General features: G+C 45.4%; 1 protein-coding gene across 1 annotated transcript in view; it reads right to left on the bottom strand.

The window, feature by feature from the left end:
- Positions 1 to 15,681, bottom strand: part of gnl2 (G protein nucleolar 2) — a 35,196-nt gene extending 19,515 nt beyond the window's left edge. Inside the window, exons 1-6 of the mRNA XM_069895814.1 lie at positions 15,556 to 15,681; positions 12,360 to 12,441; positions 10,740 to 10,834; positions 8,327 to 8,466; positions 3,929 to 4,113; positions 3,363 to 3,429 (exon numbers count right to left, since the gene is read on the bottom strand). Of these exons, the coding sequence (XP_069751915.1) occupies positions 3,363 to 3,429; positions 3,929 to 4,113; positions 8,327 to 8,466; positions 10,740 to 10,834; positions 12,360 to 12,441; positions 15,556 to 15,619 (633 nt within the window). The 5' untranslated portion in view covers positions 15,620 to 15,681. The remainder of the gene's footprint in view (positions 1 to 3,362; positions 3,430 to 3,928; positions 4,114 to 8,326; positions 8,467 to 10,739; positions 10,835 to 12,359; positions 12,442 to 15,555) is intronic.
- Between the last annotated feature and the right edge of the window lie 1,808 nt (positions 15,682 to 17,489).

Below are 17,489 nucleotides of genomic sequence, written 5' to 3'. Positions count from 1 at the left end.
GGGATGGGGTGAGCATGTTCCCATTGGATCTCTGGCATCCAATACTTGGATTACAACATCAGATGAATCAATAACCTTGAAGCAAAAGGATTCTCATTAATATGGGGATGGGGTGAGCATGTTCCCATTGGATCTCTGGCATCCAATACTTGGATTACAACATCAGATGAATCAATAACCTTGAAGCAAAAGGATTCTCATTAATATGGGGATGGGGTGAGCATGTTCCCATTGGATCTCTGGCATCCAATACTTGGATTACAACATCAGATGAATCAATAACCTTGAAGCAAAAGGATTCTCATTAATATGGGGATGGGGTGAGCATGTTCCCATTGGATCTCTGCCATCCAATACTTGGATTACAACATCAGATGAATCAATAACCTTGAAGCAAAAGGATTCTCATTAATAAACAAGAAAAACTTCCTCCATCAACCTAAATCAAGAATGGTCAAACTGTAACTCATAGACTGACTGTAGGATGCAGGCAAGAGGTTGCACAGAATATCCTCAGCAGAGGGATTAGAAGTAGAGGTGGGAGGGAAATCTAGGAGACTATAGAAGGACCAATGATTTTCCCAGTACAGAGATAGGGAGGTGATTTGTAACAATACTCCAAACCAAATAGGATTGACCCATTGAAGAAGAATGCCTCAGATTCTAGAACTGAACAAAAAGTCTTCAAAAGTCCGTTAAATCCTATTTTACTGTTCTGACAGGCCACGTATACATTTGTAAAAATAAACTAGTGTCTATATTGTTCATTCTTAATGCATTCTTAAGCAGTCTATCTCCTAGCAAACCACCAAAGTAGAAGCAAAAAACAAAATGGGCAAAAAAAATTGGCCCGCTGTCTTTTGAAATAAGTTTGAGTCCATGTTATTTTCAGATAATACCAAACCAAATGGGGTAGAACAGTTGTACAGCTGGTAGACCTGCTGCATCACAGCTCCAAAGGCCTGGGTGTAATCCCGATGTTTGACTGGTAGGTTAATTGGTGATAGCAAATAACCTAAAGTGCATCAGAGTGGCTTAAATCTGCAGGGAACTGGTTTTTTTTGGGGGGGGAGGAGGGAGGAGAAAGAAGAGGGGAAGGCGAGGGGAATGGCTGCAGTAGATGGGAATGTGAAAGAAATCAAATAGAATTACTGGGTTCTGGAGGGTTGGCACAGAGACAGTGGGTAAAAAGGCTCGTTTTTGTTTCGACCAGTGGTTCTCAACCTTTTTTCTTTCCACTCATGTACCACTAGGTAATCCCTATGCCATCAGTGCTCTGTGATTAGTAAGGAATTGCTGAAGGTGATATGTGGGTAGGAAGGGATAGTTGAGAACCAATGGTCTAGACCCAATTGTTACAGAAATATTTTGCTAGAGAAAAATTGTTATTGGGCTATTTTCTTTGCAATTACGAAACCGTGCATATGAAGAGTCAAATAGGTACGATTAAAACAGAGGTTTTCAAACTTTTTCTTTCTACCCACATGCCACCTTAAGCAATCCCTCACTAATCACAGAGCACCAATGGCTTAGGGAATACTTAAAGTGGTATGTGAGTGGAAAGGGTTGAGAACTACTTACTGGTTTAGATGATGAACTTAAAACTTCAGCACTTCACAGAAAAATTAACTGAAAAGTCATACTGGACAAGACAAATGACAAAAATAGTTTTTGCACACAGATTCATTAAAACAAAGGACATCGGTTGTGTAAAGTAGATAAATATTAGGAGAATTTGGTAAAATTAAAGTAGGTTACATACATACACACATTTTAAAACAGATCTTATTTGAAATACTGAAGAATTCATATTCAGTGGACTTTACAGAAACTATGGAGAATGCTATGCACATTTCAAAAGTAGGTGCTAATTGAAACGACGTCATAAAATTAATAGACTGGAGAGAGTTCATCTGTGTTGAATATTTTTACAAGACTTCTGACCTTTCTGCAAAGTGCACAGAAAGGTCACTCCTGAGAAGTTTGTTTACCTAAAACAAAATTTGGGAGCAAAAGACTAACTCCTATTGTTTGCTGGAGAAGGTGATGGTTTTGTAGCAAGTGAAAGAGTCACATGGGCTTTCTAGCAGTTGGAAGAGAGAGACTGAACAGTCACAGCTGAAGCAAGCAGGAAAAGCTTGTTGGAATTGATATAGAAAGATCCAGAGCGGCAGATGGCTGGAAGTGCCATCTTTTGATGTTTCTCTTGGAATAAGTAGAACCAAAAGGGAACTCTGCGATAGCCGAAAGAAAGGTGTTATCATCTGGAGAACCCTGAAGGGGCAAGTTTCATTAGCAAGACAATGAGGTGACTAATGAAGGTAGTACCTCAGTTGTGGAAATTCTGGAACAACAAATCTGTCTCTGTAAACCTCCAAAGACCCTTCCTGAGCAGTAAACATTTACCTTTCAAGCACCAAAGCCTGGTGAACTTTATACATGTTAAATTCTGTGCACAGTATGAGAAATGTCTGCATCCAGAGAACTTGGAAGAATGAGACGTGAGATTGAACTGTGAACCAAAGAACTTTTCTTAAATTTACACACCCATCATACGCGTGCATTTAGAGTTAGAAGGGGGTTAAGTTGGGTTAGTTAAGTTAATAGAGATAAGTTAAAGTTTGATTCTGTTTTCATGTTTAAAGTTAATTAAAGGCAACTTTTGTTTAAGTAACTACTTGTCTTGGTGAATATCTACTGCTGCTGGGTTTTGGGGTCCTCTGGGCTCGTAACAGTTGAGATAACATTTTAAGAGACAGAGTGGTGTAGCAGAGAAACCGGTCCTTCAAGGAGCCTCAATGCCGACCTTCATTCCAATATCCTCCGACGTGCCTGTTTGAACACCATATTCCTCTGTGTTTAACATTCAACTATTGGTCTGGGTGCCTCTTAAACATCGTTACGTTTGCTGGTTAAGTTAATAGTTGTTCTTTCATCAAAAAAATTAAAATAATTACAGAACTTGCTTAGTAAACCAAGGTCCTAATCACCTTGTGCAAAGCAGCATTGAGAATCTTAAAGGAACGCAAATAAAATGAAAAGCAAAATTCCTATAAATTTTAGTGATACAGTAAATCTCCCAATATTCAGCATCTATGAGGTTTGGTAGATGCTGGAGTAGTGAATTTTTTGCTTGCTTGATTGTGTGTGGATTGGCGAACTAACCACTAGATGGCGCCAGTTTTAAGCTTTTGAATTTTTAAAAATCTACTGCATTTATCTTTCATAATTTGTTTGCTGGGTTCTTGAATTCCAGACAACAGGGTACTGTTGTCAACTGTGAAAAATTGAGTTCACCCAGTCATTCAAAAATCAAGTTTTTATTCACTCAATAGGAATCCCAAAGATGTCAAGACATTTACCTTGTAGAGCTCACCCCAAATTCTCTTTGACTGTCCTTTTTTAAAGATTTCTTCTCTCACTTCATCCCTGGACAAAAGAAAGTATCACCAACATATTATTATAAACAATACCGGAGCCAACTTTAAAATTCCCCTCCATGGGACACATCAATCTGACTTGGACAGAGAATGGCTGGCAAACCAAATTCCTAGCATTTTCCAGCCAGAGGCAGTATAGGCATACCTTCAAGCTTTCTGTAGTCAAGATGTATTTCATCAGAACCAGAAAGACAACTAATTATTGAATCTTGACAAATGAAATAGAGTGTACATCCAGCAGTGACGTGCCTTTTGGAAAACAGAAATGAAGAAATAGCTCAAAACCCAAATACTCGGGGATTCTAATTTTTCCTTTAAGTTTGATGAGCAAAAGTGCATAAGTGATGATATTTCTGAAATTGTATGCAATACACTGGCTTTTCAATTACTGCCATTTGTTTTTGTCCAAAAGGACTGACTATAAATCTGTACTATTGAATGATAACACTTCGTCTGAATTCTAATTTGAGTGCAAATGATTTCCTCACCGTACTCCAGTATCTTCCACAACCAAATCTCGGTCTTTTTCCAAATCATATTCTTTTGATGATTGTTCAGCTTTTTCCAGCAGACTTTGCATATCACATACACTAATATTTGGCCTCTTTCTCTGTGCTTTGGGACCAAATGTTGTTTCGAATGTTTCGGTATCCAAAATATGTACTTTAGAATTCTGCAATCAAATAATTTTACTTTAAGCATTCATCAAAAAATATGGAGCAAATATACGAAGACTCATATAACCAGGTTCATTGAATAATGTTTAACACAGTGATATGCTGAACCAGGTGGATTAGATTAGGATGCTAACATTGGTCTTCACCGGAGTAATGCTGCGCTGATGACATTTTCAAACCTGTACCACCATTCAAATCGTACAGGGGTCGTAGGTCAATTGTGTGTAATTGGGCGGCACAGGCTTGAGGGCTGAAAGGGCCTGTTACCATGTTGTATGTCTAACATAAAAGAGAAATAGAGGGTTATAAGGCAGGGAGGGTTTAGTTTTTTTTTGGGTCAAATTGAGGGGTGAAGGGCCGTGTTCTATGTTATGCATTTCAGACTGGGTAGTTATCTGGTTCCACATTCACCCCAAAATAACAGTGGCGCTAAGGCAAGTTCTAGAAGGAAGGATTCTACCAGATGATGCACAAATATCTATTCAATGCCCCAGGGTTAATGATTGATGAACGCGTACACTGATGTCAATTACTAAATGGCTCCTACTCAATAATATATCAGTGGACAATTTTTGAGAAAATTGACAATGCCTTTGTCAACACATTCTGTATTACCCAAGAGACAGTACCATGAAATGCCTGTGAAACAATTACTTTACAGCAGTTGCTATTTACAAGGTGCAGTTAAAAGGATGAAAAAATCTTCATGATTTTTTTTGTTGCTTTTATGAACAATATGAAAGAGAAGTTCAAAAACTTCAAACTCAGGTGTTAAGCAAGTTGATGGATGAACTTCACAATGGTAATCAGATAAATAGTTGCGCTTGGAACAAAGCAGTTTCAAGACTTCACCTGCTTTCGCTCAATGCACAGTGAATTTAGCCTTTGACTACAAATGTTTCAATAAACCATGGAGAAATAATTAAGAAACTTTTATCACCCACCCTTGTCAAGTTTGCCTTGGAGCCAAAAAATTCATATTTCTAAAACTCTACTTTTTAATATGGAAGAGTCGTGGTTTCTGAGATACTAAATGTCCATCAAAACTGGTTTTCCAAAAATATTTTAAATTCCTCACATTGGATCATTGAGGTATAGTTTCATATATCATTACAGGAAGTCATTCAGTCCATTGAATATATACTGGCTCTCAATCACATCCTGATTTCCCTATAACCCAATCTCACTGGCATCATTCTCCAGTCATCCACCCAAAATAGGAGTAATTTAGGGGCAACCTAAAAACTAGCACATCTTTGGTTTGTAGGTGGAAATTTGAGCATTGGAGGAATTTGCATAGTACAGGAAGAATATTCCAGCAAAAAGCTACAGGAAGAACATTCTAGCAAAAAGCTGCACCAGAGGTCAGAATCAAATCTAGGTTGATGGAGCAGGGACAACTGCACCTCTTGTTGCATTGCCATGTCAGCCAAGTACTAATTCTATATGACAAGCACAAAGCTTGCAACACACCTAAAACAGTGATGGGAAAGGTGCATTGCACAGTGTGCCAAATATCAAGGCAAACAGGTGATCAGCCTAAGAATAAGTCATTAAAAAAAATAATAATAATTTAATTATGGTTTACTGAAAAGATTCCAGTTAAAACTATGGTGATTGCAACATGAATTCCCATTAATTGAGCTAAAACAGATGGAGAAATCTTCAAATTCCTTGCACCTGATGCAAAGATTATTTTCTAAATGGGGAGAAAGTTGAAAATATGCAGATGCAAAGGGACCTGGGAGCCCTCGTGCCTGAAGGTGAACTTGCAGGTTGAATCAGTGAGAAGAAGGCAAATGCAATGCTGGCATTCATTTCAAGAACAGGAATTTGATGCGGAAGTTTTGTAAGGCACTGGTGAGACCTCACTTGGAGAACTGTGAGCAACTCTAGGCTCCGCATTTAAGAAAGGAGGTGTGGGCGTTGGAGAGATCAGAGGAGGTTCAGAAAGATGATTCCAGAATGAAAGGATTCTCATATAAAGAATGTTTCAAGGAGAATGAGGGGGGATCTCAATGAAACATTTTGAATGTTGAAAGGCATGGACAGTATATGCAGAAAGATTGTTTCCCATGATGGGAGATTCGAGGACAAGAGGGCACAATTTCAGGAGTGAGGGGCATCTGCTTAGACTAAAGATACAGAGGGTGGTGAATCTGTGGAAGTTGTTGCCACAGGCAGTTGTGGAGGCCAGGTCATTGGATATATTTAAGGCAGAGATTTATAGGTTCTTGATCAACCAGAATCGCCCCTCCAAGTTGCCTATGATGAAGGCCTAATTTGCATCTCCTCTATTTCTCTTTCTGTCTTGCACCACCTACCCCCCCAAGAAGAACAAGGACAGAGTCCTTCTAGTTCTCATTTTCCATCCCACCAGTTTCAAGATCTGACACTTCTGCCAACTTCAACATGATCCCACCACCAACCACATCATCCTCTCCACACCTACTTTCCTCAGGGATCAGCCTCTCCCAGACTCCCTGGTCCACTCCTTCCTTCTCACCCACCCTTCCATTCCCCACTGTAATCACAGAAAGTGTAGAACTTATCCTGACATCTCCTCCCCACCCCTTTTCACCTGCATCCAGGGCTACCAACTAATCTTCACATGCATACTGTCCAATCTAATCTACAGTAACCAGTGTGGCCTCCTCTGCATCAGTTAGACCAAATGCAGACTGGGTCACTGCTTCACCAAACATATCCAATTGTCCGTGGGTCCAAGCTGGATGTCCCAGTGGCCAATCATTTTAATTCCCCTTACTATTCCCACATAGACATGCCTGCCCTTGGCCTCATTTAATTGCCCAGGTGAGGCCAAATGGAAACTTGAGGAACACATCATTCCTCCTGGACAGTTTTAACGGAATGAACCCAGCTCTATCTGGTTCTACTTTTTCCATTTCTTCTTTTACTTCTCCCATTCTTACTTCTCTTTAACCTTCTCCACCCTCACTCTAAGGTCTTAGGTCTCTCACTCTAACCATCTCCTACTTATCAACTCAATCCCTCCCCCTTCTCTCTGCTTCCTTTCCACACACCCCCCTCCCTCCCACACCTCCGAACATACTTGATATCACCTTTTCCTACTGAGGTCTTAACAAAGGGTCTTGGCCCAAAATGTTAATGAACTATTTCTACCCACAAATGCTGTCTACTCTCTCAAATCCCAACCACCTCTTCATTGTTTGCTCGATTTATTGAATATTTACTGTACCATTACATTCAGTGCAGTTACTTTGGATCATCAAAAACCAAGGAATCCATGACTGATGAAAAAGAATTGCCAGAATGTATCAAAATCCCTCATTTATGTGTTGATTGAAATTCTGATGGGCAGAAAAAAAATCTAAAGCATCCAACAAATTCCTTTGAAATAAAATCCTGCTTTGAAAGGAATTAATCATGTATCTCTTTGAATATAGAAACCTTCCAAACTATTCCAGAAAAGATGCCCATATTTCGAGATTTTACCTAAATTCATTCCAATAATTAAGAGATTTCAAATAGACCAACTGCAGCAAGATTAAAGGTAATTGTCACATTGAACTGCCTCTCAAAAATGCATCAACCCAAAAACACAAGCTACAAATCTAATTATTCCAACACCAACTGAATGAATTCAAAGTCAGCATGTTGTTTGCACATTTTTGGAGATGATTCTGCTTTTTAAAAAAAAACTCCATTTACAATTTTTTTTATTTAACAGTTTCCTATTTAGAGTAAGACAAACATTAACACTGCATTCCCCACCATGAATTATCATTCTAGGTCCACCCCATCAGAACTGATGGCCACAGCCAGAAACCGTACTAATGGATTGTACAAACAAGACATACACAAAGTTTGAATGACAGATATGAAATGGCAAGAGCACCATTTGCAGCAACTATTTCAACATTTTGTACAAGCAAAGTCCAAGGCAAATTTAAAATGGTACAGTCATAGTGTTCACAGTATGACTGGATAAGTGCATCACTGGAAGTAACACAACAGTAAAATCCCTGGTACCTGGTACCTCTGGAGATTGGTAGATGCCAGATAAGTGAGGTTGAGTGATTAGTGAACTAACAAAGAGACATGCCAATTTTAAACTTTTGTTTTTTTTTTACCCATTTTTTTTTTTGCCAGTTGCTTGAATGGGCTTCACTGTATTGTGATGTTTAATATCAGAGTCTGTATAAGCAAAAGTCAAACATTACTTACATGTGGTGCAATTCGATCATGGAGCAGGGACATTGGAAGCTTGGTCTGCTTAAGGATCACCCTGTAAGGATCTTTCATAACTTTGCCCATCTCATCTTGGAATTGTTGCAGAGATGACTGCTTTATGACTCGAGTGTTAGCTATACACAAATTTTAAACAAACAAACAAAAAACTTTTCATTAATGTTGAGAATAAAAAGTCCTGCTCAATATGTCAATATTACACAGCAAAATTAGGAGCACATTTTTTTTGAAAAAAAGTGAAACAGGGAGGACTGGGGTTGTAGAGTGCTGGAATTTTGCATGACCTGCTAGGCTCCAGTTTATTGCTGGATTATTGCTAAGGTGACACTCTTACAGATGCAGAAAAAGTTGCTCAAACTGGCCTTCAAAAATTCTTTGTATGTTCTTAAACTACTGGGGAATATTTTCACTGGCTTTTACCTGCTGAAACACTCAATTCATGCCCACAGGAAACGTCACAGGCTCATTAATGAAAGGATCAATACAGAAATAACACTACATGGAATAAGTCAGGAATCTTGGTGCAGGTAACGAAGGCACGTCCATCTGCGTAAACCCTCCTTACAGTCACAACAACCTACCAGTGCACCTCTGACGAGCAATATATTTTAAGAACCAGGTTTCCCGAATCAGTAGTGATCGAGGATCTTTTGCTACATCGGTGCGGCTGGACTGCTCTCTGAATAAAGGTCAAAGACGTACCATCTGAGCTTCCTCACCACAGGATCCTTCCCACAGGCACATTAGATATTTATCATGCCTCAAAATGTGCTCTGCAGTCATTCAGACCCTACACAAGTCTAGAGATGATTTTTTTATCTCCCACTTACTGGTCTTCATTGATTAAGGCAATGAGTACAAGAGCTGGGACTACTCATTACAACTGTTCAAGATATTGGTGAGGCCTCACTGGAGTATTATAGGCAGTTCTAGTCGCCCTGTCACAGGAAGGATGGCATTAGGGTGAGGATTCATGATGATCTTGGGACTGGGGAGGTCTTGGGTTTGTGTTACAAGGAGAGGCAGCATAAGGCTGAGCATGTAAATCATGAGGGGTATAGATAAGGAGAATGGACACACTTTCTCCCAGGATGGAGGGTCCCAAACTACGGCTAAAAGGTTCAAAATGGGAAGGGGAAGATTTGAAAGGATGCTGAGATGCAACTTGGTTACCCAGAAGTGTATGGAATAGGCTGCCAGAATAACCTGGAGAGAGGACTACAATTGTGACATTAAACAGGTACAGTGCTTGGATAGTACAGGTTGAGGGATATAGGCCAGATGCAGGAATAGGAAACCAGCTTGAATGGACAACCTCGTTGATATGGACATGTTGGACCAAAGCATTTTTGATGAGAAACAGCCACTGTCCCATTTCCAGTCATGGTCTTTTATCACCAACTCTGGCCACCCATTCATGAGATCATTGTGAACATCTCAGTTAAGTCAACTTTATTTAGCGTTCATTCCATGCACGCACAGTAGGATGAGATAGTGTTTCTCCAGGACCACGGTGTACATTTAATGTTAACACATTAAAGTATGAAGGTATACCTGAAAGTCCACAGCGCACTATCCACATCTGTACTGGGAGTTCAGGAGCATGATGGTTTGAGGGAAAAAGTTGTTCCCCACTCTGGACTCAAGGGTCTGAGTGCTATGGTACCTCCTGCCAGATGGCAGAAGGGAGAACAGTTTACATGTGGAATATGTGGAGTCTTTCACAATGTTTATTGCTTTCTGCCTGCATCAAGTGTAGTAGATGTCCTTCATGCTCAGGAGAGATTCCCCAAGTCTTTTCTGCTGACTTCACCATCAGGATCTTGCGATCCGAGGTAATACAGCTTCCAAAGCAGGCAGTGATAGAGTTACGCAGGATGCTTTCAATACATCCTCTGTGGGACGGAGGGTGGGAGATGGACTTTCTTCAGCCTTCGCAGGAAGTAGAGGTGCTGCTGGGGCTTCTTGGCTATGGAGGTGGTGCTAAGGGACTAGACAAGGTTCTCCGCCAGGTGCACACCAAGGATCTTGATACTCTTGACGACCTCAACGGTACAGCTATCAATGGTCATGGTAGCATGATCTCGGGCCCTCCAGAAGTCGACAACCATTTTTTCTGCTTTGTCAGTGCACTTTGAAGTTTTTTACACTAATATTTATCTATAAGTAAATCTAATGATTAGATGTATACTGTGCCCATTTCTTCACCAGTGGAAGTCTAATATGGATTCTTGACTTCCTGTCAGAAGACCTCAGGCAGTCTGGATCGGAAACAGCAGTTCCAAGACCATCACACTGAGCATGGGGGCCCCCTACAACTTGTTACAGTCTTTGTACCACATCTGAAAAATATACATACACTCCTGCATCCTGGAATATACAAACTCACCAAACCACCTGATATTTGGTTCCATTCGAGCTGTAGTCCCGGATGAAACTGTTGATTGGTATTGTAGTGGTTTGATTACCTTTCCAAATTTGTTTCTAGAAAGAAATAAAGTACAATTAAGTCAAGTCATTTCACCTTTCATTGACGTTCATACCAGGTATTGCAGGTAAAGATGAGATAGCATTTCTCTAGGAGCACAGAGCAGATTTACCTAGACCTACAAGTTCAATGATTTCATCACATACAATAAAAGCCTGTGGTACACTATCCACATATGTCCTGGGAATTCAGGCACCTGATCTCTTGGGGGAAAAAGTATTTCCCGATCTGGACGCAAGGGCCCAAGTGCTGCAGTACCTCCTACCAGATGGCAGCAGGGAGAACAATTTACATGAGTGCATGTGGAGTCCTCCACAATGTATATTGCTTTCCACCTGCTTTATGGGATGTAGGAAGAGAGCCCCCACTGGTCCTTTCCGGTGACTTCGCTATCATCTGCAGGATCTTACAGGTCTGAGGTGGTACAGTTTCCAAACCAGATGGCAATGCAATTGCTCAAAATGCTCTCAATGCACCCTCTGTAGAATGCAGCGAGGATGGAGGGTGGGAGATGAATGTTCCTCAGCCTTCGCAGGAAGTAGAGGCGCTGCTGGGCTTTCTTGGCTATGGAGCTGGTGTTTATGGACCAGCTGAGATTCTCCACCATGTGGTCATGAAAGAATTCAATACTCTTGACGCCCTCAATGGTAGAGCCATCAATAGTCAGCAGAGAGTGATCTCCCGAGCCCTCCTGAAGTCGACAGCATCTCTATTTTATTAACGTTCAAATACAAATTGTTGGCTCTGCTCTAGTCTGTTCGTTAGTGACTACATCTCATCTCTGTACACTAACAAGGTCCACCACGGTCGTGTCGTCAGCGAACGCGATGATGTGGTTCGAACTGTGTTTTGCTGCATAGTTGTGGTCAACAGAGTGAAGAGCAGTGGACTCGGCTCGCAGCCTTGCGGGGGGTGGGGGGCCTGTGCTCAGAGGGATGGTCTTGGAACTGCTGCTTCCGATCCGGACAGCCTGAGATCTCGCCGTCAGGAAGACAAGAATCCATATTAGACTTCCACTGGTGAAGAAATAGGCACAGTATACATCTAATCATTAGATTTACTTATAGATAACATTGATGTAAATAACTTCAAAACACACTGACAAAAATCTGGAAAAAAGGCTTCTAACATCCTCACCCAAAACTGACAAGAAAATAGATGAGCCAAAAAGATGCTGTCAATAGAATGTGATATCTACTATACCCATTCCAATCTTAAAAATAATTTAACTTTAGTGACATCATTTTAATTACAAAGATGAAAAGCAAAGAAGTCTAATCGCACAGTTGAACATAAATCTTGTAAACTCCTGGAGGCTGCTACAGGTGAAGAGGTACCCCATAGTCCTTCCTTTTTATCCTTTCAAAGCACACAGATGATTTGATAAAGCTTTGACATGATGGTGCTTGGTCAAGATTTGAATGGAAGATTTACTTAACAAGGGTTATCGAAACATGGCTACAGAGATGTATTACGGGGTCAGCATTGGGAAATTTGTGATAAAAATAAATACACACCAACCTTCGCTCTTTCTGTCGGTACATATTCAGGCGTTTAATAGTTGCCCGGTCCCTCCTGAGGCCTCCTGCATCTTTGGGCCGATCTGCACACAAATAAAAGTACCAACAAAATAAAATCATGATTCTCATCTTCCATAAAGCAAACACCCTCTAAATCAGGGGGTGGCCAACCTTCTAATTCTTTAATTAAGACACAGCATGGTAACAGGCAATTTTGGCCCAAGAGCCTGTACCACCCAATTAACCTACTACACCCCTGGTACGTATTTATGGGCCGAATTAGCCTGTTGCTGTGCTGAACTAAAAGGATGGCCACCCCTGTTCTAAATGAAATAGTCAACTCTCCATGATTTATAAATTTTTGCAAAAAAAATCCAAAGGGGAACAATGTAGAAATGGAATGACAATTGCGTTTAAATAACCAGAATAAATGCTCAAAGCCCCTCAAAGAAATGCTACATCCGCGCTAATCCCTAGAATGACTGCTTAAGTATTAAGTATTCAAGTTGGTACCAAGATCCTTCAGTTCATGGGAAGTACACAGAAGCATCAGCAGAAGTGTACTACCTCAAACTATCCATGCTCCCATCCGGTCAGACACATCCTGCCCCAACACATTGCCCCCAAATTTGCCCCCAAAAAATCCACAGAGTACAATCCAACCGTCTCTTAATCTTCTGTGCATTCATATAGCACACGAGGTCACTCCAAATCCTGCTAATCAACATTCTTCAACACAGATAATACCTTTCTTTCCATAAACAAAGAAAGATGTGGCAGAGGTCAGCCACCCGCCTCTCCGTTGGCTCTTGGAAATATCAAATTAGTCCCACAATTGTCACATCACCTCCAGTTTAACTTTCTCTCCGATGCCCTTCTATTATTGGAAATATTTTGTTGAATTTGATTCATCCAAATCAATCCTTACTTAACATCTCTATCATTCTTTTTTTTCTCTCCACAACCCCAGTTCCTGCAGTATCCAAGTCTGTGATCCCAGCCAACATTCTAGTAAATCACTTCTACATCTCTTCCAAGTCCTTAATATCCTTACCACCATCAGAAACAAACACAATTCAACAGCCAGGATCTAAGTATATTCTAAGAAGGCTCTAAGAGCAATGTTTAAACATTTGCACTCTATGTCTCTGTCACCACCACCAATCTCGATTGCCAATCAATATCTAATCTACTGAGCCCCAATTGCTTCTTCCCCATTTGTTAACATGTGTGCCAATCAAACATCCCCACCTCTCCCCCACCCGCCAACACACACCTTGAATGATAATCATTAATTTTCCAACATCAACCAACCCTTCTCTTGGCACCAATTCTCCCATCCCCTAATACCATCTTTTCCCTTCCCTAACCCTGTGCCTTTCCCCACCCCAACCAGGGCCACCCGCCCACCCCAACCAGGGCCACCCGCCCACCCCAACCAGGGCCACCCGCCCACCCCAACCAGGGCCACCCGCCCACCCCAACCAGGGCCACCCGCCCACCCCAACCAGGGCCACCCGCCCACCCCAACCAGGGCCACCCGCCCACCCCAACCAGGGCCACCCGCCCACCCCAACCAGGGCCACCCGCCCACCCCAACCAGGGCCACCCGCCCACCCCAACCAGGGCCACCCGCCCACCCCAACCAGGGCCACCCGCCCACCCCAACCAGGGCCACCCGCCCACCCCAACCAGGGCCACCCGCCCACCCCAACCAGGGCCACCCGCCCACCCCAACCAGGGCCACCCGCCCACCCCAACCAGGGCCACCCGCCCACCCCAACCAGGGCCACCCGCCCACCCCAACCAGGGCCACCCGCCCACCCCAACCAGGGCCACCCGCCCACCCCAACCAGGGCCACCCGCCCACCCCAACCAGGGCCACCCGCCCACCCCAACCAGGGCCACCCGCCCACCCCAACCAGGGCCACCCGCCCACCCCAACCAGGGCCACCCGCCCACCCCAACCAGGGCCACCCGCCCACCCCAACCAGGGCCACCCGCCCACCCCAACCAGGGCCACCCGCCCACCCCAACCAGGGCCACCCGCCCACCCCAACCAGGGCCACCCGCCCACCCCAACCAGGGCCACCCGCCCACCCCAACCAGGGCCACCCGCCCACCCCAACCAGGGCCACCCGCCCACCCCAACCAGGGCCACCCGCCCACCCCAACCAGGGCCACCCGCCCACCCCAACCAGGGCCACCCGCCCACCCCAACCAGGGCCACCCGCCCACCCCAACCAGGGCCACCCGCCCACCCCAACCAGGGCCACCCGCCCACCCCAACCAGGGCCACCCGCCCACCCCAACCAGGGCCACCCGCCCACCCCAACCAGGGCCACCCGCCCACCCCAACCAGGGCCACCCGCCCACCCCAACCAGGGCCACCCGCCCACCCCAACCAGGGCCACCCGCCCACCCCAACCAGGGCCACCCGCCCACCCCAACCAGGGCCACCCGCCCACCCCAACCAGGGCCACCCGCCCACCCCAACCAGGGCCACCCGCCCACCCCAACCAGGGCCACCATTCCACGCTCCCCAACATTGGCCCCAGCCAATGTCAACACACCCCCTCCCCCATCCTAGTGCCAACCTTTCAACCCTCCTCAGCCAACACCCCCCTCACTCTGACTGGAACACCAGCCTCCTGTCCCTGGGCCAATGGGCCTCATCCCTGATGGCCGCCCCGTCCCTCCCTCCTGACGCCCCCCCCGTCCCTCCCTCCTGACGCCCCCCCCCGTCCCTCCCTCCTGACGCCCCCCCCGTCCCTCCCTCCTGACGCTCCCCCCGTCCCTCCCTCCTGACGCCCCCCCGTCCCTCCCTCCTGACGCCCCCCCCGTCCCTCCCTCCCTCCTGACGCCCCCCCCGTCCCTCCCTCCCTCCTGACGCCCCCCCCCGTCCCTCCCTCCCTCCTGACGCCCCCCCCGTCCCTCCTGACGCCCCCCCCGTCCCTCCCTCCCTCCTGACGCCCCCCCCGTCCCTCCCTCCCTCCTGACGCCCCCCCCGTCCCTCCCTCCCTCCTGACGCTCCCCCGTCCCTCCCTCCCTCCTGACGCCCCCCCCGTCCCTCCCTCCCTCCCTCCTGACGCCCCCCCCCGTCCCTCCCTCCCTCCTGACGCCCCCCCCGTCCCTCCCTCCCTCCTGACGCCCCCCCCGTCCCTCCCTCCCTCCTGACGCCCCCCCCCGTCCCTCACCTGGGTTGGTGCTCGCGGTGGACGGATTGATGGTGTTCCGACCCTTGTACTGAGCCTTCACCATCTTCGGTCACTGAACACGGACTCGTGCTCGCTCAGAAACTCACTGTGCGACGAGGGGGTCAGTGCGTCATCAGCCCGCGACCAGGGGTCACGTGGGGTGCAGGGCTGCAGCTCCTCTCTTCCAGTTGCTCATCACATTGTACACCATGCAAATAAACCACTTTATAGATGTAAAAACCCTCATATAATTAATAAATACATCTTCCCCCTTGTTTGCTCCATTGCACACTAATCCAAGGAAGAAAGGGAGTCCCTTTGGAGTCATCAAGTGACTGTGGATCCCACCGCCTCCTGCTCCCCGGTCACCTCCGTAAAAGGATCCCTTATTGTCACGGAAAACTACATTTAGAATGGAAAGTGTGTGCAATTCTTTCACTTTTATCTACCGTAAGGCAGGCAGAGGGTTGCCACTTTCTCCAGCTCCCCTGAGAGACCACACGTTCCTTATTCTAATATATCCTAATTTCAAAGTGTCATCTTCCAAGGCACAAGCGACGATATTCTGAATTTCGATCTCTTTTATCCAACAAATCCAACTCTGTGGCTGTTATTTTAGGTAGTTGAAGCGTGAATAAAAGCTCTCACAACTGGAGGGAGAACAAACCCTTTTATTAGCTTATAATTGTCTTGGGTAAACTTAGACCTCCCATTCTTTGGCTCGGTCCTGACTGGTGCAAACAATCTCACTCATCATGGAACAGCATTGTCGCAGGGCTTCTAGCTCCTCCTCTAGTTGCTCTCTCTTATGCTGAGATTCTACTTCTCGCTGAACTGATTCTGCTTCACGCTGAACGGAGTGGTGTAAGGCTGTGGCCAGCAGCCTAAAACCGTCTGTCAGCGTCCCCTTTTTACCAGGAAATTTACTTTCTCGAAGGAGAGTGGCAACCCGCTCTCCCAGAGGTGCACTTGATAGGTCTAACTTCTCATCCCAACTAATGGGTGGTCCCAACAAAGATCCAGTGCATGACGTCCTGTTTTGGGGAAACTGCCAAAATGTTTGGCCTTGAAGTCAGCCTGAAGAAAACTGAGGTCCTCCATCAGCCAGCTCCCCACCATGACTACCAGCCCCCCCACATCTCCATCGGGCACACAGAACTCAAAACGGTCAACCAGTTTACCTACCTTGGCTGCACCATTTTATCTGATGCAAGGATCGACAACGAGATAGACAACAGACTCACCAAGGCAAATAGCGCCTTTGGAAGACTACACAAAAGAGTCTGGAAAAACAACCACCTGAAGAAACACACAAAGATCAGCGTGTACAGAGCCGCTGTCATACCCATCCTCCTGTTCGGCTCCGAATTATGGGTCCTCTACCGGCATCACCTACTACGCTTCCGTCAGCGCTGTCTCCGCTCCATCCTCAACATTCATTGGAGTGACTTCATCACCAACATCGAAGTACTCGAGCTGGCAGAGTCCGCAAGCATCGAATCCACACTGCTGAAGACCCAACTGCGATGGGTGGGTCACATCTCCAGAATGGAGGACCATCGCCTTCCCAAGATGGTGTTACATGGCGAGCTCTCCACTGGCCACCGAGACAGAGGTGCACCAAAGAAGAGGTACAAGGACAGCTTAAATGTGGTGCCTGCCACATTGACCACCGCCAAGTGGGCTGATATCGCCTCCAACCGTGCATCTTGGCGCCTCACAGTTCGGCGGTCAGCAACCTCCTTTGAAGAAGACCGCAGAGCCCACCTCACTGACAAAAGACAAAGGAGGAAAAACCCAACACCCAACCCCAACCAACCAATTTTCCCTTGCAACTGCTGCAACCGTGTCTGCCTGTCCCGCATCGGACTTGTCAGTCACCAACAAGCCTGCAGCAGACGTGGACATACCCTCCATAAATCTTTGTCTGTGAA

This window comes from Narcine bancroftii, chromosome 8, assembly GCF_036971445.1.
Source record: "Narcine bancroftii isolate sNarBan1 chromosome 8, sNarBan1.hap1, whole genome shotgun sequence".
NCBI lineage: Eukaryota > Metazoa > Chordata > Chondrichthyes > Torpediniformes > Narcinidae > Narcine > Narcine bancroftii.
This window is presented reverse-complemented; position numbering and strand designations above follow the sequence as displayed.